The sequence below is a fragment of the Carlito syrichta genome, unplaced genomic scaffold, assembly GCF_000164805.1.
Source record: "Carlito syrichta isolate Samal-C Ts95f unplaced genomic scaffold, Tarsius_syrichta-2.0.1 Scaffold302465, whole genome shotgun sequence".
NCBI classification, from domain to species: Eukaryota; Metazoa; Chordata; class Mammalia; order Primates; family Tarsiidae; genus Carlito; species Carlito syrichta.
The window spans coordinates 37,508-63,247 of NW_007246561.1; the positions used below are offsets into that span (position 1 = coordinate 37,508).

General features: G+C 36.9%; 1 protein-coding gene across 1 annotated transcript; it reads right to left on the reverse strand.

Annotated features, from left to right (window-relative positions):
- Positions 1 to 15,188: 15,188 nt before the first annotated feature.
- On the reverse strand, positions 15,189 to 16,139 carry LOC103259091 (olfactory receptor 5AN1-like). The gene has a single exon (XM_008056759.1). The coding sequence runs from the start codon at positions 16,137 to 16,139 to the stop codon at positions 15,189 to 15,191; it is 951 nt and encodes a 316-aa protein (XP_008054950.1).
- Between the last annotated feature and the right edge of the window lie 9,601 nt (positions 16,140 to 25,740).

Below are 25,740 nucleotides of genomic sequence, written 5' to 3' on the forward strand. Positions count from 1 at the left end.
TATATGAATGAAGTCCTAGAAAAGGGGTGTGAGAAAGACAAAATATTTGAAGAACTAATGACTGACATTTCCCCAGATGTGATTAAAAACTATAAACACGTAAATTTAATAAACTCCAAGTAGGGAAACATGAAAAAAAACTACACAAGGAGGCAAAATAATAAAAAAATGTGAAGCTGATTGCTATAGTCTGAATATGTCTCCCATTTATGTGTTGGAAAACTTAATTCCCAATGCAATAGTATTGGTAGGTGGGGCCTTTTGGGAAGTGTTTAAGCCATGAGGACTCATCCTCATAAATGGGTTAAAGCCATTTAGCTTTTGGAATTTTCTGTTGACTTTTATCATGCTGTTATATTATTTTTAACAAGGGTTTTCCACTTCTGAAAAAGCTATATTGTCTAATAATTATTGTTTCTTGTAGCTATGCTTTATTTTAATTACTGCCATACCCAACAAACCCTGGAATTATTTCTTATCTTGGATACCTATGACTTATTCTTATATTTTGACATCACAACAAGTCTCCTGACAACTTTTTTATAATCCTGACTTCACATATTCGGGCCTCAAATTAAGCATAATAAAATTGTTAAGATATATTTTACACCCAAAGTGTCCTTGGTGCTTCCCAGAGAGCCACTAGGTAGCAAGGAGACTTTATAAATAACTAGATAGGTATTGTATCTTCATATCCTCTGCTAGCTCAACTCTCTCATGAGAGCCTCTCTGCTTATCAAGCCTATAACATGAGAAGAGCTATTAAATCAATAAGAGAAGTTCAAAGTTCAGGTCAACGATATATAGGAAAGGTATAACTGATAAGACTATGTGGTTCAGCATTTGTAACTCCTTTCAAGATGTACAGAAACATATTCATGATACTGTGCAAAGACTGGCACAACTTTCAACAAAATGGATTATAGGATAAAATTCTTTTTTTTTTTGAGTTGGAGTCTCAGTCTGTCACCCAGACTGGAGAGCAGTGATACGCCTCCAGCCACTACAGCATCAACTTGCTGGGCTCCGGCGATCCTTCCACCTGAGTCTTACAAGTAGCTGGAACTACAGGCACACAACCATGCCGGCTAGTTTTTTTGTTTTTGTTTTTGTTTTTTGATTTATTATAGAGACGAGGTCCCGCCAACTTGCCTGGGTGGGTCTTGAACCCACAGGCTCAGGCAATTCACTCGCCTCAGCCTCCCAAAGTACTAGGATTACAGGCTGAGCCACCGAGCATGGCCAAGATAACATTTCTAAACATCGCCACCAAAAGTAGACCGCAGATAGATTGTACCAGAAAACTTAAGTTAGTATTTACAGTTCTGTATAGTCCAAAATCATACACAGAAAAGCATGCAGCTAACCAATGAAAAATAATTAATTTTGCAAGACTACATAGAACCAGTGAGGAAAATTTAATAGTTATTTTAGGAAAGCATCTTTTTCTTCTTAATTTTTCACTAACCCTCATTGTGGCTGACTATACTTGGGCAAACTGGAATAAACACTTTTTGGATGTATGTTGTCCCCACTGATTCTTCAGAATTCAGAAGATATATATTCTGAAAAACCTTATCAACTGTTGCAGCTTGTAGTTTCCAAACGCAGGTCGTATTTTTCAACAATATCTCCCATTCCACAAGTTCTTTGCCAAAGTTGTCATGCCACTCCTCCAAGAAGTAAAGTCTATTCCCCTCCTCTTAAATCTGGGCAGACTCATGACTGCTTTAACTAGCAGAGTGTGGTAAAAGTAATGCTACATGAATTCGGAGACTAGGTTATAAAAAGCAACTGCCTTGTTCCCTTGGAACATTCACTCTAGGGGAAGAGAGTTACCATGTAAGAAGTCCAGTTACCCTCAGATGGTCATGCTAAAGAGGTGACATGTGGACTTGAGAATCAACAGTCCCACCTGGGTCCAGTCTTCCAGTTATCCCCTGCCATGGCACATGACCTGTGAGAGAAGCCATCTTTGATCTTCCAGACTAGGTCATCCATCAGCAAAATATTACTTAGTGACTTCAGCAATGCCATGAGGAGCAAAAGAATTGCCCACCTGGGTCCTGACAAGATTCCTGAGTGGCGTAATTTATGGGTGTCTAAATTAGTTGTTGTTTCTCACCAATAAGTTCAGGGTGGTTTGTTATACAGCAATAGTAACTGCAACATAAATTAGGACACAATTAGGTAAATTAAAAGAGAGTAATCACATAGAAATTACAACACATACTGGTTGGCTTTGTCTGCAAAGCATCAGAAGAAATTGTCAAATATTATAAAACATGTCATTATTGAGTTCTTTTATATTACATGGCAATGTGATTACTTGCACTGGCTAAATAAAAATCTATCCTTCTTCCTACCAGGTTATAATCAAACAAAGAAAATTTGTAACTATGAACATGCCAGAAAATTTAATAGTAAATTTCATTTAATTGGGCATGACAAGCCCACTAGTAGGAAACAAGGACTGCACATCCAAATGTGGAAACAACCTTCAAAGGCTTCCCAGGAAATTCTCCAAGTACCTAATCTACAGTTTGTGTAGTTTCAATCTTACAGGCAGTACAGAGTTACTTTTTGAAAGACTAAGAATATTGACAAATTTTAAGATCTTAGAGTAAAAGGATACTGCTACAATTGTAGGTATTAAAGTCAAAACTAGTAGACGAATAAAAAGGATTTTAGTTCCTAGCCTTGTAATATATAAATTCTTAGGGCAATAAACATATTTCTGGCATTATAAAAACGATTAAAATATGACTCTTGGGGCTGTAGATTAACCCTCTAATCCTACCATCATGTGGTTCTAGTTTTATTGACCATAAAACAAAAAGGTCTTTATGTGTTCACTAATGCCACTTGTTTCTCTTATGAAAATGAAACACACTAAATATAACAAAACATTCTGTTAATGATACTGTTACTGCATCAGAAAATTGTGGAACAAACTTATTTGATCAAATACACATTTCAACTGTACATATTTGATCCTAAGCAAGGACTGAACAGTAAAATGTGCTTTTTTTTTACCTTACCCTATTTCCCTGTTGAGCATAGTTCAGTAAGATTTGCATTTCTAAAATCTTTGCATTTCATGAGTTAAGCCATGAAATTGTAGGACTATCCTAAGGCTTTATAATCTGAGATAAGTAATAAAAAAAGAAAGATTATGTTTAATCAAAGACAGAGACATGTAGGTTTAAAAAAAATCAAATCTGATTAAACTGCATTCAACTAGAATTACTTACTGCCACATAATATGATTTGTGTATATCACCGTCTCCATATTTTGTGAGCTAACAGGTTTTTCTGAAAGATAGTCTCCTTTGTATTATGTTTTATTGCAAATAAAAAAACCTCAGTATTCAGAAAACATGCAACAGTTTTTTTATTTGACAAATCACAATAGGCAAAAACAATATGTTAATAATACTGGATAACAATGATAATAAATTAAGCCTATTATATGTATGAGGACTTTCAGCTTGTCTTAACTCAATTGGTGACTGGTATTCTTACAAAGAGCTGTAATTTCATCAAAGTAGTCAATTCTGCCAAAGCAGTTATTCATTGCTGGTAAAAATATTTAGTTCCTTTTTAAATGATATATAATCTTTTGAAAATTTTTCTGAAGGACTTTGACTTTGATGAGCAGGCTGATCTCGCATTCACAATGAATTGCTTCTAAAGGCATAAAATTCCCAAGATTACATGATAATGGGAGAGTTAGAAGGTGAGGGCAGTCGAGGTGAAGTTGCTACTTTTTTCAGTTGGCAGGTTAATTTCTCTTCAATTTCTATTTTTCTCTTTTCTACTTTCAGTCAGATTTTTTAAAAAAAGTAGGAGCAATGCATTTAACCCACTGGAATAAGTTTAAGCATTGGTTTAGAAGAAAAAAGTTAGCCTAGTTAAACTAACTTGTGTGACTTCTGTTTCCTGACTGATAATGTCAGGAAATTAATATCAGGAGTGGGATGCCAAGAAATAGACTTCAAAGGGTTTTTCTATTGGTTTGATTTCATCCTTAAGTTTCAATACAGTGTTAAGCTTCTTCTCAATGTTAAATAAGATGCTAGCAATCCGTGATACAGTAAACGGTATCACAATTAATCAAATTAACCCTAAGTGCTGATGGCAATGAGTACCTATTGAGGGCTTAGCAGAAATGGTGAAGTCAGATACTACAGTATGGTATGGCTTCTTTTGGATGCATTGGAGCACTTACAGAATGAAAATGACAAGCTCAGATTATAAAACTTTCAGCTCACATTTAGTATGAAAGAATCAAAGAACTTCAATAGTAGTCCTGTATTAGAGTTCTGCAGAGAGATAGAACCAGTAGTGCAGATATAAGAAAGGGGATTTACTAGGGTAGTTGGGTATGGAGGCTGAGAAGTTCCATGGTAGGCTCTCTACATGCTGAAGAACCGGGGGAGCCAGTACTGAGGCTGCCCCAGTCCAAAGGCCTCAGAATCAGGGAAACCTGTGGTATAATCCTCAATATAGGCTGAAGGTCTGAGAATGTGGGGACAGGGTGGGGAGAACTAGCACAAGTCCTGGAGTCCAAAGGTTGGAAACCCTATAATTCTGATGTCTAAGGGCAGGAGATGAAGGGTGTCCCAGCTGCAGAAGGGAAAGAAGACAAATCCACCTTTACTCTGCCATCTCGTTCTATCCAGACCCCCAGCCAATTGGATGATACCTGCCCACATTGAGGGTGAGTCTTCCCCATTCAGGCCACTGACTTACACACCAACCTCCTGTGGAAATACTCTCACAAACACACCTGGAATTAATGCTTTACCAGCTAGCTAGGTATCCCTTAATCCAGCCAAGTTGACAACTCGATTAAACCATCACAAGTGACAGTGGGAGTGTGCTGGATCTTCCTCAGTTTCCCCTTTGGATTCGTGTTCCATTCTTTTTTATGATTGTGCCTGGGAGGATGAAATATGACTGCTTCTTTGGGCAATTTGACCCTCTACTTCTGAGTTGAAAGGTTCTAATAGAACAAAGAACAAGAGGAGAGTAAACATTTTGCTTTTTCCACATAGGATGACCAAGTATTTCCTTTGAATCTACCTCCTTCATAAGCTTTCTCTTGAGACTTTGGTAACACATCCCTCCCCCTTGACCATACTAAATGCTCTTCTCTGTGATTAGACCTCTTCTCTGTGAACCGCCCTTTGTTGCTGTTTTATAAATCCTGCCCATACCACTTAAAAATAATCCTTTTGACCAGACTCGGTGACTCAGCCTATAATCCCAGCACTTTGGGAGATCGAGGTGAGTGGATTGCCTGAGCCCATGGGGTCGAGACCAGCCTGGGCAACTTGGTAAAACCTTGTCTCTACAATAAACAATCAAAAAATTAGCCGGGTGTGTTAGCGTGTGCCTGTAGTTCCGGCTACTTGGAAGGCAGAGGTGGAAGGATCACTGGAGCCCAGTGGGTCGATGCTGGGGTGGCCATGAGCGTGCCACTGCACTCCAGCCTGGGTGACGGAGAGAGACTCCAATTCAAAAAATAAAATAAAATAATAATCCTTTTATTAAACCTCCAATCACTCTGTCTGACTCTGCCATCTGTTTTACTACCAGGACCTTGATGAACACAGGCAGCATTTATTCTCCTGAGAGGGAACTCTACTTCTTATCTCAGGTTAAGCGCAACTATCACAATTCCCTATTCTGTCTTGAAAAAACTCATGCAGAAGATGCTGTATTAGTTAAAAGTAGATTCAGCTGCAATTGACAGAAAACCAAAAATGAAATAGAGAGAAATATATATTTGTCATTCTAAACATAGATAGCAGAGGACTAATAAGGCAGTCCCAAGATCATTAGAGATGCAGGCTACTTTTATCTTGTTTTGCCATCCTGATCACGTGGTGTCCACTCAAGGTCCAACATGGTTCCTCCAGCTGAATTTGTTATTCTACATTTCAGCCAGTAGGAAAGATAAAGCGAAAACAAAGGCAGACCCATTCCCTTTAAGAACATTTCTCGTAAGTTACACATACCGCTTCTGCTCACATTTCACTGGGGAAAAAAATAACTGTCATTAATTCCACTGCAAAGATCATGCTGCAAGAGAGGCTGAGAAAAGTAGTTAATTTGAATTCAGATAAAATTGCCACAGGTGAGATATCCCAGTCTAGACTGTACCGGTCCAAGATGTATCTGTGTACTTGCTTTTCAAAAGAATTCTTCCATGGTAGGAAGATATAAAAAGCCCACTCAACTTTTTATCTTTGTCTAGTTCTACTTCTAAGCCTGCTTAGGCAAACACACACACATACACACACACACACCCATACCAAAAATAAATAAGAAATTTTAAGTAGAGGGTAGTTTTGATGCAAATTGAGAGGGGGAAAAAGATTTGCCAATGTAATATTGGGTGACATAGTTCTGTTGAGAGAGTAACCCAGTTTACCTTATTTTAAAGAATATATCTTATCTGAAGCATACACATTTATGTTACTTCACACTGTCCATATTTCTCCAAGAACACTGTATAGGTACTTCTTGGCTTACATCAGTCTAGTAAAACTGGTTTTCCCAAAATGAACAGAAAGTCTGCCCCAAAAGCAAATCTAAAATTCATCCTGAAAGAGGATTTTTCTTAATGGAACTTTTGTCATCTTTGAGAAAAAGTGACCAGTGTTCAGGCTGTACCCCATAATATGTTTTACACAAGGTGATATGGTACATTATTTGTAAGCCTTGTACATTTATTATTTAATAATATGCATCTTTGAAAGGGTATTGATCTGATAAAAGGAGCAGAGGTTTTTTTTACAGATTCTTGTAACAAAATTATCTTTCCAGAAATATCATATCACTCTTTTATGCATGTACCATTTTTATTACAAATAAAAATACATATGGTTGCACAAAGCCCATATGACATATATGTTTCATTTAAAAATATATATTTTGCAAACAAATGCTGAGGTCAAGTAGCAGAACCTTGTCAATGACCCAAAAGCCCACTCTGAGACTCTCTCTTATCATAACCCCAGAGGGAATCATCCAGAGAAATCACTGTCATAACTTTGGTGAGAATTATGTTTTTGCTTTCCTTAATAGTTTTACTATGTTTCTATATTGAGCACAGACTTTATTCAATGTATATTAAATCATGGAATTTTATATAAAGGGAAGTCTTCAGTATGTATTCTTATGTGTTTGACTTCTGGCCCTCAAAATCATCTTTCATCTATTCGATGTGTACATCCGTAATTTCATTTCTTTCTTGCTTTGTATTATTCCATTATATGACCACATGATAACTTATCCTCTCTACTGTTGATAGATATTTGCTGCTTCCATTTTAGGGCTGTTACTAATAGCTGTTAGTAACATAGCTGTTACCATGAATATTCTTTTTGGTGCCCTTTGCTCGTACAAATGTATACATTTTCCCAAGGTACATACATATGAGTGAAATTGCTAGGTTAAACTGAATGCATATCTTCAACTCTTCCAGATAATCCCAACTTGTTTTCCAAAGCAACTGTTGAATTTACACTTTCTCTAGCAGTGCATGAAACTTTCTGTTGCTCTGTGTCCTTACTGACATTTCTGTCATCAGACTATTTAACATTTGCCCGTTTGTTAGTTCTCTAATGGAACATCCAACTGGGGTATTCACTTCCATATTTCTGTTGAATCATTAGGCTGAACACTTTTTTATACGTTTATAGGCAATTTAGTTTACCTATTTTGTGAAGTATTTGACTAGGGGATTTGCTCGTTTTTCTCTTATCTTTTGTCTTACATTTTCTTATTGGTTTGTAGTATTTCTCCATACATTCTGGACACTAGTTTTTGTCAGATATTTGTGTTCAATTGTCTGCTCTCAGCTTGCAGCTTGTATATCATTGGATAAAGGACATATGGGCATTTTGTTTAAAATAGATGTATTTGCTTCTTGCCACATTTAAAGACATGACCATGTCCAGTTGTATTTAAGGGTGACTTTGAATTAGTGCAAATAATAACTTAAGAGAATGAAATAAAACTAAACTAAATAAAACTATTTTATATACTAAAACAAGCTTTAGCATTAAAAAATAGTCAGAGTAATATTTGAGATAATTCCAGAATAAGTAATAAAAGTTTTGTTTTTTCTTTTTGAGTTGGAGTCTCACTCTGTTACTCAGGCTGTAGGGCAGTGGCATGCTTCCAGCCACCACAGCCTCGGGCTGCTGGGCTCTGGTGATCCTTCCGCCTCAGCCTTCCAAGTAGCCAGAACTAGAGATGTGCACTACCACGCCCGGCTAATTTTTGATTTATTGTAGAGATGAGGTCTCGCCAATTTGCCTGGGTGAGTCTCAAACCTTCAGACTCAGGCAATCCTCTCACCTCTACCTCCCAAAGTGCTGGGATTACAAGCTGAGCCACCAAGCCCGGCCTAAAACAAGTATTTATAGTTGATCCTTAGAACAATTCTTGAGACAATGAGACCTGGCAAGGTTACCCAAGGTCACCAGTGGAATATAAACCTGAGATTCAATCTCATGCCATCTAATTGCAGGTCTTTTTCTCCTTCCACTTTTATGTGATGTTTCTTGGAATATTTCTTCCTATACCCTTTCCCCCAGTTATCCTTATGGTATTAATCTAGAATCCCAAGGTGTCTTGACTGTGTATTGTGTTATTTTTCAAACTGGAATGACTTAAAACAAATGTTTTTGACTCCTATTTCTGAACTGAATGAAGAATGCTGCTATCACTATTCATTTCAAGAAAGCCTTAGGTCAAGAATGTGAATCCTACCATCTCGCTCCACTCACTCCACCACCTTCTCCACCAACTACCTTTCTCTGGACTCCATTCAGCTGTCCAGCGTCCAACCCACCAGCAGCACGGACAGCATCTATGCAGGCACAGGGGACTTGGGTTCCCAGATCTCTGCATCCCACTCTACTAGAAAGCCTTAGGTAATCTTTTTGTGTACAGTTTGTGTGGTTGGATGTTGGACCAACAGAGCAGGGCGCAACTTCATGGGTGGGACTCCAGCTTTCTCCCTGCTTCAAAACAGACCAGACCACTTTGCCTTGATCGGGTTTGTATATTGAGTTCTGTGTTCTTTTGATAAACAGGTCGATTGCAATATGGTTTAAAAACCATTACTGAGAACACGGAACCAACCTGCTGCCCGTCAAAAGAGGACTGGATTTAAAAATGTGGTACATATACATGATGGACTATTGCGCAGCCATAAAGAAGAACAAAATCATGAACTTCGCAGCAATCTGGATGGAATTAGAGTCTATAATACTGAGTGATCTTTCACAGAAACAAAGAACTGAGTATCACATGTTCTCACTCATAAGTGGACCTTGAACAACTACTGCAATACTATAAGAGAAGGATTGACTGCAGCGGGAAACTGCAGAGGGGAGGGGGGCGGGGAGTTGGGATTGATAGTAGTATAAATCTGCCTGGGGAAGGGGGAGCACACCTTATCAGCAAGGGTACCTGCACAATGAATATTTGTATACCTAACCCTGAAAGGTACACCACAATTTAAAAATAAACCAATTTTAAAAGTTAAAAAATAAATAAATAAATAAAATTAAATTGTGGCATTGAAGCTGAAAGACAAATTTTGGGGAGGTGTTCATCTTGATGTTTTGTGACTTGCTCAGGATTCTGGGAAAGATTATTGTCATGTATGAGCTCCATTTTATTATCTGTTTTCTGTTTGTCCTATGTAATTTATTTATCATTTCCTCTTTTACTGCCTTTTTTTGGCATTAGTTGATTTTTGGTACTGACATACTTCTCTTCCTTTCTCACATCCTTTTTCATATATTCTATAGCTATTTTCTGTGTGGTTACCATAGGGATTACATATAGCATACCAAAGTTATAACATTCTATTTTAAACTGATACCAACTTAATTTTGATCACATAAAAAATTCCACTCTCTTACAATTCTGTTCTTCCCCCACTTAATGCTATTAATTTAAAATATATTAACACAAATTTGCATTTTTATGTTTTTCTCTTTTACACAAGGAAAATAAAAATTGGAGTCCTGAATTAAGAAAAAAAATCGCTGTGGAGACCTTCCCACATTGTCTCTGCCAGTCCTTATTGCTTCCTTCCAACAAAGGACCTATTTCACTTAACATTTGTTTCTATATTTCTAAGCTTCTATCTTCTGCAGAGGAAGGAATGGTCTCTTCTCTAAAAGCCAACTTTTTACCAGTGTCTTGATCCCCAACCTTTTCCAGGTTCCTTAGGGACTTGTTCTCATAGCAATCTTCTCCTTTTGATATGTTGCCAAAAAGTACCCTATAGGCAAGTTTTATTCAACCTGCTTTTTGTTTTAAAAAGCAGGACACTGCACTTAGTCACATAAATCTCAATTTATATTTTCTTTTGAAAATTCAAAGGATCTGTTAGCCCTGGGCCCAATATTCCTGCAGGACAAGCATATGCTGTGAGCTAGTTGTCCTTTAGATGGGATCTTTTTCCAGTCAAGATAACCATAACCTCTCCCTGCTCATACAGTGAGTGCATATATGCTTTCATTAGTCCCGCTTCATTCATTTGGGCAACAGGCTTGGCCAGGGAACATTTGAGTTTGCAATCATTACTATCATTTTGGGTGTCTTGGACTTGCAGCATATCTATAGAGAAAGTCTATTTCATTTGCAAGGCATCGTAGAACATTTTATCACTTGGATTTGCCATGTTTTCAGTGAAATATAGTTTTTCTAATTTGGTATATTTATACCTTGTCAATATTCTCCATGGATTTTGCTTGAGCCTCATAACAGAAACATACCTATAAATGTTAATACTAAAAACAATATAAACTTGGGACACAGAAAAACTGTGAAAATACACATGTACGAGTTAGTGAGAGATCACAGAGTGAGGGAATTACATGCTCCATCTAGTTATCTTTGTTTTCTTTCTCCCTGAAGTATCCTTCGACTTAATTGCAGTAGCATTTTAATTTATTGAAAAAAGTACTGTGAGATGAAAGACATATTTAAGTCAGGAAAAGGACAACATAGTTGCAAATTGTAAAAGGAACATATTTGTCCCCCATGCCCAGTGGCAGGCTGCCTTGGACCAAGAGCTGTGCACCTCAAAGGGTCCACGGGGACACACTCACAAGGGCTGGCAGAGAGCATTGACCCTGTGAGAGAGAGAGAGTCCTTGTTCCTTTGTGTTTAAGTCAGAAAACTTGAATTCCACAATTAGGTTCAAAAGGAAATGCCCAGAGAATTGACGAAGATTTAGAAACTGTCATACAAATTTGCAGGCCTTAAAACCTGATTTTGTCAGGATATATTTTCTTCAAGGTGTGAACTTGCATGAAACCAAATTTAATAGGCTAATTTTAAAAAATAATCAAATACCCAGTTTTTGTTTTAAAAGTTTTACTTTGTTGAAAAGTATGATGCAGGTCCCTGTTAGCAGATGTACTTGGGAAGCCAAAATAAAACCAGAATCTTCCTGCATGAGCATGTGATCTCTACCCAGAGTCTGAAAGTTTAATGGTATCAAGTGAAGAGAATCTGAAGCCTCTATTTCCATGACAGGAGCAGCCTTGCCAGGGACTCTCACCATTTGGTGTTTTTGTCAACTCCCTAGACCAGGACAGTGGGGAAACAATGCCAAGAGTTGCGTCAGTGACTTGTTTTTTCTAAATGCATTTCTCTCTTGCATGCCTCTATCTTCTTTCTAATCAAGACTTTGGTCCTTTAGGCAGTATGCTACCTGCAGCCTGCCTGTTTTTATATTTCCTGTAGGTTCAGAAGCCAAACCTGACCAAAGGGAGTAGCATTTTTTCTTTTAATACTATAAGAAAAGGATTGGCAGTAGTGGGGATCCGCCAGGAGAGGAGGGGGGCACACCTCATCAATAAGGATAACTGCATAATGAACATTTGTATACCTAACCATGAATTGTACCCCACATCTTTAAAATAAAAAAACTTAGATAAAATAAAACTATTAAAAATACTACTTTTTTCTAAATTTAATCAGTTAGTTAATTCAAACTGTACAGAGCTGTAAAAACTGAGATGGTTTTCTTTACTCCTGTACCCAACCCTTAAGTATACATATCTTTTGATTTGACCTTTCTGCTTCTAGAAATTTATCCTAGAGAAACAGTCAGATAACTGCACAAAGTTATGTGCAGAATATTCAACAAAGTATTGTTAACAGTAGTGGGAAAAAAAGAGAAACTGTTGATCAGCGACAGGGTATGGACCCAGCCCTCACTGGAGATAGTAAGAGCTCTCAGATTGCTTTGTGTCACCAGACCGTCGTATGGACAGGGCAGGGGTTAGTGAGTACTCCCAAACATTGATATGGATGATTAGAACTGTAGCCATATGATTTATCACCTGTCTCAGCTATTGTCACCGGGATAAAATCAGTGACCAAGGTCCAGAAATAATGTCAAACGCTTTAGTTCACTGTGGCTCTTTAATATATATTACCCAATGCTTTTCTTTATGATTTCATGCCTTTATCTGTTTCCTGTGGTACAGATTTTTTCCCCCAAGCTTGTCCCCAGACCTTTACCAAAGGTGGGCTTAACTAGACTACGTGTGGCCTTGCCTCATATTATAATTTATCTTACATCTTTTATTTGTGTGTGTGTGTGTGTGTGTGTGTGTGTGTGTGTGTGCACTGATTTCTATTATAATGTCTCTGGTGTAAGGAGAAGTCCTGAAAGCCGGGACATATGTGTGGGGCAGCCTTCGTTATACCCATCACTCTTTCCACTCAAATTGTGGTTTTGGCTGTAGTTATGGTCGTTCTGCAGTTTTCTAGTCCTTATTTTGGGTTTTTATTTTCACAAGGTGGTGACCTATTAAGTCCTCTGAATTTACCATATTCACATATTCTGCTCCTCCTAATTTACCATGACACAGTTCCATTCTCCATATCAATGGATTCTTCCTTTGATCTGTGTCCACACACATGGTTTTGATGGCTGATTAAATTACCTATGACTTAGCTATTGTACATAATATTAAGCAGGGATACTATGCAAACATTAAAAATGTCTTTCTGACAGCAAAGTCCATCTTTACTGAAAAAAAAGCTGCAGAATCACATATTTAGAGAAACTTTAGTCTTACTTTTGTGTAAAAGAAAAAGAGTACTCCACATCCACACAAATATCAAAATTCATGAACCAATTCTCTGTGTAGATAACTCACAGAAATGCATCCAGAAATGTCTAAAATGTCTAAAACTGCGTCTTTCACAATGATTATCCCATGGAACTTCTTGTGAATCCAAATGATGTAAAGCTTATCTTTACCAAAAAAAGATGTATACATGCAGAATATCTTGCCAAAATTTTGAGGGAGTTCAGAGACTCTTATGACACATCTTATTTTTTCTGCCTCTCTGGGAAGTTCTGACTAAGCACTCATTTTTTCCCCAGTGTCGCTGCAGCTTCTTAACTGGATTCCAGAGCCCTCCCAGAGCTATTTTCATTCATGAATACCTGTCCAATTGTTTTCTGTGGGGAGATTAGTGCTGGGATCTTCTACTCCCCATCTTGCTGCTGTCACTAACATGGCTTCTTATTACATTGATATCTATTAGGGAAAGAATCTTTTGGATATACTTTGCTCTTTTCTATATTAATTTATTTTGGGTAAGGAGTCAGAGTCTTACTCTCTCACCCAGGCTGGAGTACAGTGACACATTCATGGCCACTCCAGCATCAGCCTGCTGGACTCAGGTAATCCTTCAGCCTCAGCCTTCCAAGTAGCCAGAACTACAGGAGCGCACTACCATGCCTGGCAATTTTTTTTATTTATTGTAGAGACAAGGTCTTGCCAAGTTGCCCAGGTTGGTCTCGAACGCTTGGGCTCAGGCAATCCTAATCATGGACCACTTATTTCACACAAAGTGGATGACCAGGTTCACTGCTCCAAATTCTACCCATTGAGCAGAATTTCTGACTTGAAAAATTACTACCAAGATTGATTTGGCCTATGAAGTTAGCCAAATGGGGGTTTCCCTTTTTCTCCAACAATGTTTTGTCTGTGTCTTGAAAACAACCATCTTCCTGGACAAAAAGACATTAAAGTAATTCTTATTCTACCCATTCATTGTATCCCCCATACAACCATAAAACTCTAGGCTACAAGCCCCCCCCAAAAAAATGTAAACCAGTATCCCATATTTGTTTTTAGTCTCTGCAACACTGAATATGTAGTACTTCTATTATTACGATTAATTTTTACAGGTCTCCTCATAGGACACCTGAACAAATGCTTAAATTGTCAGAAACAATTTAACAGTGTGATCTCATTGGCTAAATCAACTATGGGTATATTTTCTGAATTTAATAAGGAAGAGAAAGAAAGTTCTGAGTCCCACATTATCAGACATTGCTATTGGCTGTGATATAAACTTGAATATCATCTCCTATCTTTAATCCCCACTGGACTCTAGATGCAAAAAATTAGATAACCAGACTCATAAGTAAATGGCACTGGAGGGACCATGCATTTCTTTCTTTCCCTCTTTCAATTCAAATCACCTCCTTCTTCCTTAAGCTACAGCTGGTAAAGGCAAGGAAATTACCAAAAACTTAGGACATGATGAGCACTGAGAGAGGCCTCAGACAAACCTCAGCTATCTCAGATCGCTGTTTCCAAGAGGCCGGTATATAACTTTTTGCCCTTCCAATGGTATACCCCCTCTGTCTTTCCATTCCCACTTTTTCAGAAACAGAATAATCAGTAGTCACAACCATGTCTTTACTACGCTGCATCAGAATATTTGGAAGACAAGATTTCTAAGTTCCTGGGGGCTTCAGCCCGGTATCACTTCTCTGCGGGCAAAATCTTGACATTCAGCAGTCCTCAATCTCAGAAGCCAAAAGAATCAAAAAATTTCTATGTCTTGCTGTTTAACAAATACTTGTGGGTAGATTAAAAAATGATGAGGCCACCTCTGATGTAAATTAAAAATGGTGAACCTCGAGGACTTAAGGATTCAGTATATCTGTGGCATTGAGTCAACTGTTGGTCCATATTGGCATATTTCCTGCATCAAATCAAGGTTTCGTTGTCCCAAAGCAGTAGGCTGTAGGAATTTTGTTGTATTGGATTAATGTTCTTGTTATTGTGGAGTAAGGTGATTTTGGCAGGCAGAATCTGTCAGATCTTTCAGAATTGGTGACCCCAGTAGCACCTTCTCTTATGTAACCTTTTCAAGGCACCTTTGATTTCCTTGTTCCTCAGACTGTAAATCAAGGGATTCAACATGGGAATCATCACAGTATAGAAGACAGATGCAAATCTATCAAAGCTGGAGGAACCACCAGAGCTGGAATTCAAATAGACAAAGATACTTGATGCATAGAAGAGGGAAACAGCTGTTAAATGAGAAGCACAGGTGTTGAATGCCTTGGACCTGCCTTTAGCTGAAGTGATCTTCATGATGGCGATGCCAATATAGCCATAGGATATCATGATAACTAGAACACTTGCTATGCCAAAGATCATTGTTATTACAGCTGTAGTGACCTGTACAAAGAAAGTGCCAGAGCAGGACAAGATTAATAATTGGGGCGTGTCACAGAAGAAGTGGCTGATGACATGAGGCCCACAGAAGTGGAGCTGAAGCAAAGCACATAACTGGGAAAAAGAGGCAGCAAGACCAGCCATGTAGGCTCCCATCACCATGTGAACACGAAGCCTAGGTGACATGATGGATGCATAGAGCAGGGGGTTACAAATGGCAACATAGCGATCGTAAGCCATGGCTGTCATGAGACAAGACTCGTTCAGTCCCATCATTGAAAAGATGAAGTCCTGCACAATGCAACCCACAAGGGTAATAGTTTGCTGCTCCTGGAAGAAGTTGGAGAGCATCTTGGGAACTGTGGAACTTACATAGCAGATGTCTGTGAAGGACAGGTTACTGAGAAAGAAGTACATGGGTGTATGGAGGTGGGAATCCATCCTTATTAAAACAATGAGGCCCAGGTTACAGGTCAGAGACATAATATAGATCACCAAAAATATGACAAAGAGCACTGTTATGATTCTGGGAAAATCTGAGAATCCCAGCAGGATGAAATAGGTGATCTCTGTTATATTTCCTTTCCCAGTCATTGATTCAGTGGTCCTAATATCAGAAAAGGAGACAAAGAATGATTGCTGACTCAGATGAAATAATAACAGTACCATTTTCAAGTGTCCAGATTTTTCCTCCAATGAGCACTTTAAAAATAGGAGAAATGCTTCACTGTCCTTCTGGTGAAAAGACCCCAGTTTTTTTTTTCTAATTGTCAACACTACCTCCTCAGTGCTTCAGGTACATGGAGTCTCGGGAGAATTGAAAAATATATTTTAAAATTTGATATTTCAAAAGAGACATTTAAAAATTTGACCGGTAATTTTTGAAAAGTGTCATAGAAATGCTGAGATCCAGGGCAACCCCTTCAGGTCCCCCCCCACTGTGGGGGCTTTTCTGTCCTCTCAATAAATCCTACTTTCTCACTTAAAAAAAAAGAAACTGTTATTTAAGAAACTGAAAAAAAAGAAATGCTGACATCCTTAAAATAAGGTAGACATCATTAATTATGATGTCTTTAAAATACCTTACTATATAACTGCCATTTTAAAATCATGAAAGCAGAAATTGCATCCTCCCAAAATAAATTTGAAATTGTCATTCTGTCCTGGATTGTTATCTAAGTCTATTTTTAAAATTTCTTCTTTTACTCTTAAGAAAAATTATTTAGCTTATTTATAATAATTTCTGAAACTTTAAAAAATGTATTTAATACAACATTTCTAAACTAGTATAGAAAAATATTATAATTTCTGACAATATTGAGGTGGGTACAGCAGATATGCCCAATATGTTTATGAAATAAGTTTTCCTAGGGAAGTCTTCATACACACAAAACATTTCAAAAGGAGGCTAGTACATCTTACTCTTGGCCCTAATTATTGTCTCAGTTTTAGGATATTTTGTTTCCTGGGAAACAGCATAACAACGTGGCTAAGGGTTCAAACTTTGGAGTTTTTGTTCTGTTATCCTCTTGCTCTGTGAACTTGTCTTAGTGGTTTAAACACACTAAGCTTGATGTACTTATAATAAAGTGAGGACAGTAAAAGTTCCTGAACTATAAGGTTACTGGGAAAGTCATAAAAGAAAATTCATGCAAATGCTCATAGTCAGGTAAACAGTAATTGTTCAATAGATTTCAACTATTATTATCACTGATTGTTTACAAATAACCATGAACGAGAGCTGCTTCTGTAGGCGGGAATGCAGAAGGTGCTAAATTTTTGTGGGCTAATCTTAGAAAATTCCCAAGACATCATCAGCCCTCTCAAGAATGAGACATCTTTGCCTCTAGGAAGGTGTACATTCAGACCTAGTGTACATGTAGGTCAAGTCACTTAAGACCATAAAAATACAAGCTACATAAACCATCTTTTATTTAGTTTGCTTGACTTGGGTACACTGGGTCAATGACAGCCAGCATCAAACTATGATGGGTCTTGATCTAGAAAAAAAGGTTAAAGTAAATATTTAAATCATTCAACACTACAGAGGTATAATTTTTTTTGTAGAGATAATCATCAAATTAGAGCTCACTAACAGATTCATAATAGATAACACCTGTTGGCTACACTTCATACCCAAAATGTTCTTCTTTGAGATAAAAAAGTAAACCAACGACAACAGTCAAGACAGTAGATAAATTATTAGGATTTGAGTTTTTGTTTTTTTGTTTTTTGTTTTTTTGAGTTGGAGTCTCACTCTGTCACCCAGACTGGAGTACAGTGGTCGTTCCTGACCACTGCAGCCTCGACCTGCTGGGCTCCGGCGATCCTTCCGTCCCAGCCTTCTGAGTAGCCAGAATTACAGGCACTCGCTACCATGCCCGGCTGATATTTTGATTTATTGTAGAGATGAGGTCTCACCAAGTTGCCCAGGAGGGTTTCGAACCCTCGGGCTCAGGCAATCCACTCACCTCAGCCCCCCAAAGCGCAGGATTACAGACTGAGCCACTGAGCCTGGCTAGGATTTGAGCTTTTAGATATCAAAAAAGTATTATAAACTATGATAATTCATTATTCTTGTAATAACAGACAAGCATAACCCCAGCACTTTGGGAGGCCAAGTCAGGAGGATCTCTTGAGACCAGGAGTTCAAGACCAGCCTACCCAACATAGTGAGACCTCATCTTAAAAAAAAAAAAAAAAAACCTAGTGTGAAGTTCGTCGGGGAAAGACAAACTCTTGCATAATTTGTCTGCAAGAGCTGACTCATTGTGGGTAAAAAAGTGTTAGAGGAATAAATACCATGTATTTATATAATCTTAGGATGTAAATGATGTTTCTTAAACATAACACCAAAACAGAAACTATAAGGAAAAATGTGATAAAACAACTTAAACCTTGGTTAGAATAAAAAATTCAACTTATATATAAAACACATTTAAAATATAACTGATAAATTTGATATAAATTTTCTAATTTATAAATGGAAAAATACAGTCACAAAATATTTTAAAATGCAATGTAGTAATGCCTTTCATATAAAAGATAACTTATACACCAACCACTGATAAGTGCACAAAATGGGCCTACATTTCTGGAAAAAAAATTGTCTTATATAATCTCTCTCACTCTCTCCTTACACACACACACACACACACACACACACACACACACACACACACACCCCATATGATCCATTTATAATATCAAACATTTAAAGTGATAGATGATATGATTTGATTTTCTTTTCTTCTCTTACTTCCCTGTATTTTCTCAATTTTCTACAACTTCCACATTTATAGTAAGAATTATTCATATACAAAAATTCTGAATATTAGTATGTAGGGTGAAGAGAGAGAAAGAGATAGAATGAAAGAGAGAAAAGAATTTCCTGAATTTTACTTGTGGCTGTGTGGTGTTTAGTACGTTATTAACCTCTCTATGCCTCTGTTGCATCATCTATAAATGAAGCTAGTAATAGTTAATCCCTCCTAGGGTTGTTGCTGAGACTGAATAACATAAAGGATGTAAATCAGTAAGAGCTCAATAAATGTTAGTCATTATCCTTCCCATCTTTACTTCAAGCTGCAAAAGAAAAAGGAGAAGAACTAATATTGAAATATCAAGGAACTCTTCATAATATTATTTTCTAAATTAAATGGTCTCTAAGACCAGTCTCAAAAATACTGTTAATGAACAATTATATTTATTTCTATCTTGTATTTATTTTTTCTCTCACACCCAGCTGGATTGTAAATTCCCAATGCTGCTTTTTACATTTCACCAACAGCAAGTACCCTCAAACTGACTACATACAGTGCATGGACTAGCAGAAATGTTTTACTACTCAGTACTAAGCATTGTGTCCACCAATACTTATATAACTCAATAAATGCATGTCAAACACATTAAAAAGCTCACTCAGCTTTGGATGCCACATTAAGAATAGCCTATGTTTATTTCCATTCGGACTTATGAACTTGGAAATTTTTCTGTTTTCTCTTAGAATAGAATGCTGCCAATACAATTTTTCAGATATTTAAGATTAGTTAGATTTAATGAAAATATTTTATATAACAAACTCTCAAATATAACATCCCCCAAACACCAATATAATTGGCCAATATAGGGAAAACAAGTCAAACTGTTTGTACTACTATCAGTTGCATTATAACTTTCTGCTTTTTTGTTATGTTCTGGTGGCATAGGCAGTCAAAATTAAATGTATTCTATGTAATCCACCATTTCCAGAAAAGAGTGAGAAGTCGTTGATTGTGTTTCTTATTTATGATTAAATATATCCTGAAGTTTTATCTTATTAAAGTTTGGTGACTGGGCATGGTGGCTCACGCCTGTAATTCCAGCACTTTGGAAGGCCGAGGTGGGAGGATTACTTGAGCTCAAAAGTTAGAGATCAGCTGGGCAACTTAGCAAGATCTTATCTCTACAAAAAAATTTAAAAATTACCTGGGCATGGAGGCACATGCCTGTAGTCCCAACTACTCAAGAATCTGAAGCAGAAAGATCACCTGGACCCAGGCAGTTGAAGCAGCAGTCAGCCTGCTCATGCCACTGCACTCCTGCCTGAACAACAGAGTGAAACCCCAACTCAAATAAATATATTAGATACATGATAGATAGACAGACAGCCAGATAGCCAGATAGATAGCCAGACAGACAGACAGACAGACAGACAGATAGATAGATAGATAGATAGATACAGGAAAGCTAAAGAAAAAGGAAGAAAATTTTAAATACACCACTCTTTTTGATTAATTTTTTGCATGTGTTCATCATCTCCCAAGACAATTTGGAGAAGAGAAGATGATTGATAAAAATATTGTTTGGGGATTTTTCTAGGTGGATATAAGCAATAATCAAAATTCTTTTCAATTCTGATCTAATAAGGAGATGGTCAGTTTGTGGAGTTGTGCAGAGTATAAAATCAGGCAAAGCCAGGAATGTTGTTAAATGAAGAAAAATGTATAATTTTTAAAAAGTTAAAAACACACTTAGACCAACACTACCTATGTCTGGAGTGGGTATACCTGCTTTACACGGGCTGGTGTCTCCAGATCCCCAGCATCTCCAAAGATGACAATGGAGAGCTATCTGAATTATTTCAAAAGGTCTAATAAAATTAGAAATGAGTATTTCTTCATATTATTATGCAGTAATGTAACTTGGCTCTTACTACTCCGAAATGATTAATCAAAGCTGTATATGTAAATAAAAATCAAATTTGTTATTATTATTTCAAAAACAGCATTCTAAAGAGCAAAACATTGCATTTCCAGAGTCCTTGGGGTAGAGAATATTGAGTAACATAGAAAAGTATGTTTTTATCTTAGAAAATTCACCTGAAACTCAATATGTTATTATTTTTGATTCAGTTGTCCATTATAGACTTGTACACTTTCTTATTTGACTCTAGATGCTAGATGATCCTATTATCTACACTTTACAGGTAAAAGAACAGAAGATAACAGTTCAAAGTTACATTCTTAAGAAATTGGAGAATTATAATTCAACCCCTATCCTTTATCTCAGAGTAATGCCTAAAATTTTATGTTAAGATTAATCTTTTCATTAAAAATTCAGAAAATTTGAGTAAGAAGAAAGAGAATTCAAGGAAAAGCTCTATGTGGAAATTAAGGAAGCAAAGGAGAAGGAAAGGTTGCAGAATGAGAGAGACTGAGGATCATAAACATTGTTCCATGTAGATGCTGAATAAGACAGACGATGAGATAATACAGAATCCGCTGCTCTAAGTCTCACCCTATGACCTCGACCCAGATCCCTCAAGAAGACAAAACTCTTACCAAAGATTGAAATTGCTTATCTCTTCTACAAAGATATTTTTCATGTGGGCCCCTTCACATGAGATTTTTGATCATGAAACTAGATGTCCACTCATACAAGACAGATGGCCACAATAGCAGATGCCCTTAAATGTGCAGTTGAGAGAAGAGAATAAAAGAAAAAAGCCAATTAGAGAGAGAAAACACTCCAGGTATTTTCTCTCTGATGTCATGGTTGTCAAAGAGGTTTTGTCCCTATTGATTTTATGCCCCACTTTGCCAATCCCCACTGAATTTATTCCCTACTTCTTTATGGTCTATGATAATGGTCTCATGATTGTAGCTTTTCTTTAGTGAATTTGGAGTCAGTTGAGCTGGAAAGGATATAAGAATCTTCTAGTCCAAACCTTTCAATTTCCAAATGGGAAAACTGAGACCAGAGAAGCTAAGGGATTTTCCCAAGATAGTACAGTTTTTTGGTAGCATGATAACAATAAATTAAATGTGTACATCTCCCTACTTAAAAAGCACTTTTATTTTAGACACACACATACATACATTTTCTCAAATAGCATACTTATATCAATCATAAAAGCAGACCTAAGGCAGACATGGCAATGTTTCCTATGCATAAATGAGGAAATCAAGGCACTAAGGAATACATTGTTACAAGCATGGCCTTTTGTATGAGACAACTTGGGTTGAATTCTAACTCTGCCACTTGCTGATTGTGTTACCCTGAGTAAATTAGCCTTTCCAAGACTCAGTATTTTACCTATAAAATGGGGCTAATAGTAGTAGCTAATTCATAGAATAATTCTTTATTGAGAATTTAATTAGAAAAAGATCACAAAGCTATCATTAGAAAAACAGAATGATAGTATCATAAAAACCTGCACATAGAGCAATGGAACAGAACAAAGAGCCCAGAAATAAATTCAAACATATATGGTCATCTAATTTTCTCTTTTAAAAATCTACATCTATTTAAATAAATATAAATGCATGAGGTAGAAGTGCAACTTTGTTACATGCATAGTTGTCAAATCAAGGCTTTTTATTTATCCATCATCCAAATAATGGACATCATACCCATTATGAAATTTCTCATCATCCACTCCCTTATCACCCCCCAGCCTTCCAAGTTTCCATTTTATATCATTCCACTCTCTGCATCCACATGTATACCTTTTTAACATCCACTTATGAATCAGAACATGTGATATTTGTCTTTTTGTGTTTGGCTTCTTTCACTTAGGATAATAACCTCCAGTTCTATTCATGTTGCTGCAAAATACATGATTTTAGTCTTTTTATGGCTGAAGAGTATTCCATTAAGCATACATATCACATTTTCTTTACCCAATTATCTGGTGATGGACACTTAGGTTGATTCCATACCTTTGCTATTGTGAATAGTGCTGTGATAAACATACAAGTGCAGGTATCTTTTTGATATATATTTTTTTCTTTGGGTAGATACCCAATAGTATCTAGCTGGATCAAATGTTACTCTCTTTTCAGTTTTTTGAGAAATCTCCATATTGTTTTCCATAGTGGCTGTACTAGTTTACATTCCCACCAACAGTGTATAAGTGTTCCCTTTTGTCTGCATTTTCACCAACATCTGTTATTTTGAGTATTTTTTCAAATACCTATTGGCCATTTGTGGCCAAGTGTGGTGGCTCAAGACTGTAATCCCAGCACTTTGGGAGACCCAGGCGAGAGAATTGCCTTAGCCCACAGGTTCGAGACCAGCCCAGGCAACTTGGCAAGACCTCATCTCTACAATAAATCAAAAAATTGGCCGGGCATGGTAGCGTATGCCTGTAGTTTCAGATCCTTGGAAGGCTGAGATGGAAGGATCACCAGAGCCCAGCAGGTCGACGCTGGGGTGGCCATGAGCGTGCCACTGCACTGGACGATGGAAACTGACTCAAAAAAAAAAAATGTAAACCTATTGGCCATTTGTAGGACTTCTTTTGAAAAATGTCTATTCATGTCCTTTGCCCACTTTTTAGCATAATTTTTTTAATTTTTATTGTTGAATTGTTTAAGTTCCTTGTAAATTCTGGATATTAGTCCCCTGCCAATATTTTTTACCATTCTATGGACTGTCGATTCACTATTTCTTTTGCTGTGCAGAAGCTTTTTAGTTGAATTGAGTTCCATTTGTCTATTTTTGTTTTTGTTGGCTGTGATTTTGAAGTCTTAATGTCAAATTATTTGCCTACATCAATGTCAGAAGATGTTAGTTTTGCATTTTGTATTTTATAGTTTTACAGCTTCAGGTCTCATGTTTAAATTTTTAATCCATCTTGAGTTAATGTTTGTATATGGTGAGAGATAGGGATCTAGTTTCATTCATCTGCATGTGGCAATTCAGTTTTTTTCCAGCATCATTTATTTGAAATTGGCATCCTTTCCCTAATGTATGTTCTTGTTGGCTTTGTCAAAAACCAATTGGCTGTAAATGTGGGGTTTTATTTCTAGGTTTCGTTTTTCGTTCCGTTGGTCTGTATGCCTATTTTTTATACCGGTACCATGCTGCTTTGGTTACTATGGCCTGATAGTATAATATGAAGTCAGGTAGTGTGACGCCTACAGCTTTTTTAGTTTTGTTTAGTTTGGTTGGGTTGTGTTGTGTTGGGTTGGGTTTGGCTTTGTTTTTGTTGTTAATGCTGTTGTTGTTTTTCCTAATGCAGTGAAAACTGGCATTGGCATTTTAATAGGAATTACATTGAATCTGTAAATTGCTTTGGGCAGTAAGGTCATTTTTACAATATTATTGATTCTTCTGATTCATGAGAATAGGATTTTTTTTCTTTGTGTTGCTATAATTTTTTCATCAGTGTTTTGTAGTTTTTCTTGTAGAGATCATTTACCGCCTTAGTTACATTTACTCATAGATTTTTTTGTATCTATTGTAAATAGAATTTCTTTCTTGATTTTTCTCTGTTAGACCATTATAGATGTATAGAAATGCTATTGATATTTGCATGTTACTTTTTTACCCTGCTACTTTATTAAATTCATTCATAAAATATGAGTTTTTTGATGGAACATTTAGATTTTTACAGATATAAGATTATGTCATTAGAAAACAAAGATATTATGATTTCCTCTTTTCCAAATTGAATGCCTTTTATTTCTTTCTCTTGCCTGATTTCTCTGGCTAGGACTTTGAGTACTATGTTGAATAAAAGTAGTGAAAGTGGGCATCTTTGTCTTGTTTCAGTTCTTAGGGGAGATACTTTCAACATTTTTCCACTTAGTACAATGTTTGCTGTGGATATGTCACATATGGCCTTTAATATTTTGAGGTATGTTCCTTTGATGACTAGTTTGTTGGTAGTTTTTATCATAAAGGAATGCTAAATATTGCCTAATGCTTTTTTTGCTTCTATTGAGATTCTCAAATGATTTTTTGTCCTTATTCTGTTTATATGATGTATCATATTTACTGACCTGCCTATGTTGAACCATCCTTGCATTTCTGGTATAAAACTCATTTGATCATGTTGTATTCTCTTTATGGTCAGCTGTTGGATTTGTTTTGCTAATATTTTGTTGAGGACTTTTTTTTTTCCCAGTTGAAGTCTCACTCTGTCACCCAGACTGGAGTGCAGTGGCCACTCCTGGCCACTGCAGCCTCGACCTGCTGGGTTCCGGTGATCCTTCCGCCTCAGCCTTCCAAGTAGCCAAAATTGCAGGCATGTGCTACCACGCCCGGCTGATTTTTTTGATTTATTGTAGAGATGAGGTCTTGCTGCCCAGGTGGGTCTCAAACCCACGGGCCCAGGCAATCCACTCACCTCAGCCTCCCAAAGGCACGGGATTACAGGCTGAGCCACCGAGCCCAGCTTGTTGAGGACTTTTATGTCTATGTGAATCAGAATATTGATGTGTGGTGTTCTTTTCTTATTGTGTCTTTGTCAGGTCGTGTTATCAGGTTGGTAATGGCCTTGTAGAATGAGTTAGGGAGAATTCCCTCTTTCTCAATTTTTTGATACAGTTCCTGGTGGATTTGCATTAGTTCTTCCTGGCATGTTTGATAGAATTTGACTCTGAATTTATATATTCCTGGACTTTCTTTGTTGAAAGAATTTTTATTACTGATTCAATCTTGTTTCTCATTATTGATCTGTTCAGGACATTCCATTTTTTTCCTGGTTTAATATTGGGAAGTTGTATGTTTTCAGGAATTTATCCATTTGTTCTAGGTTTTCTAGTTTGTGAGAGTGTAATTGTTCATAATAGGCACTGATGATCTTTTGTATTTCTATGGCGTCAGTTATAATGTCTCCTTTTTCATTTCTAATTTTGTTTATTGTGTCTTCTTTCTTTTTTCTTAGTTTAGCTAGTGGTTTATCAATTTTATTTTTTGAAGAACC

What these genes read in the sequence shown, in the direction of transcription:
- LOC103259091 (XM_008056759.1), bottom strand. Translation starts at nt 16,139, where the DNA reads ATGACTGGGAAAGGAAATATAACAGAGATCACCTATTTCATCCTGCTG.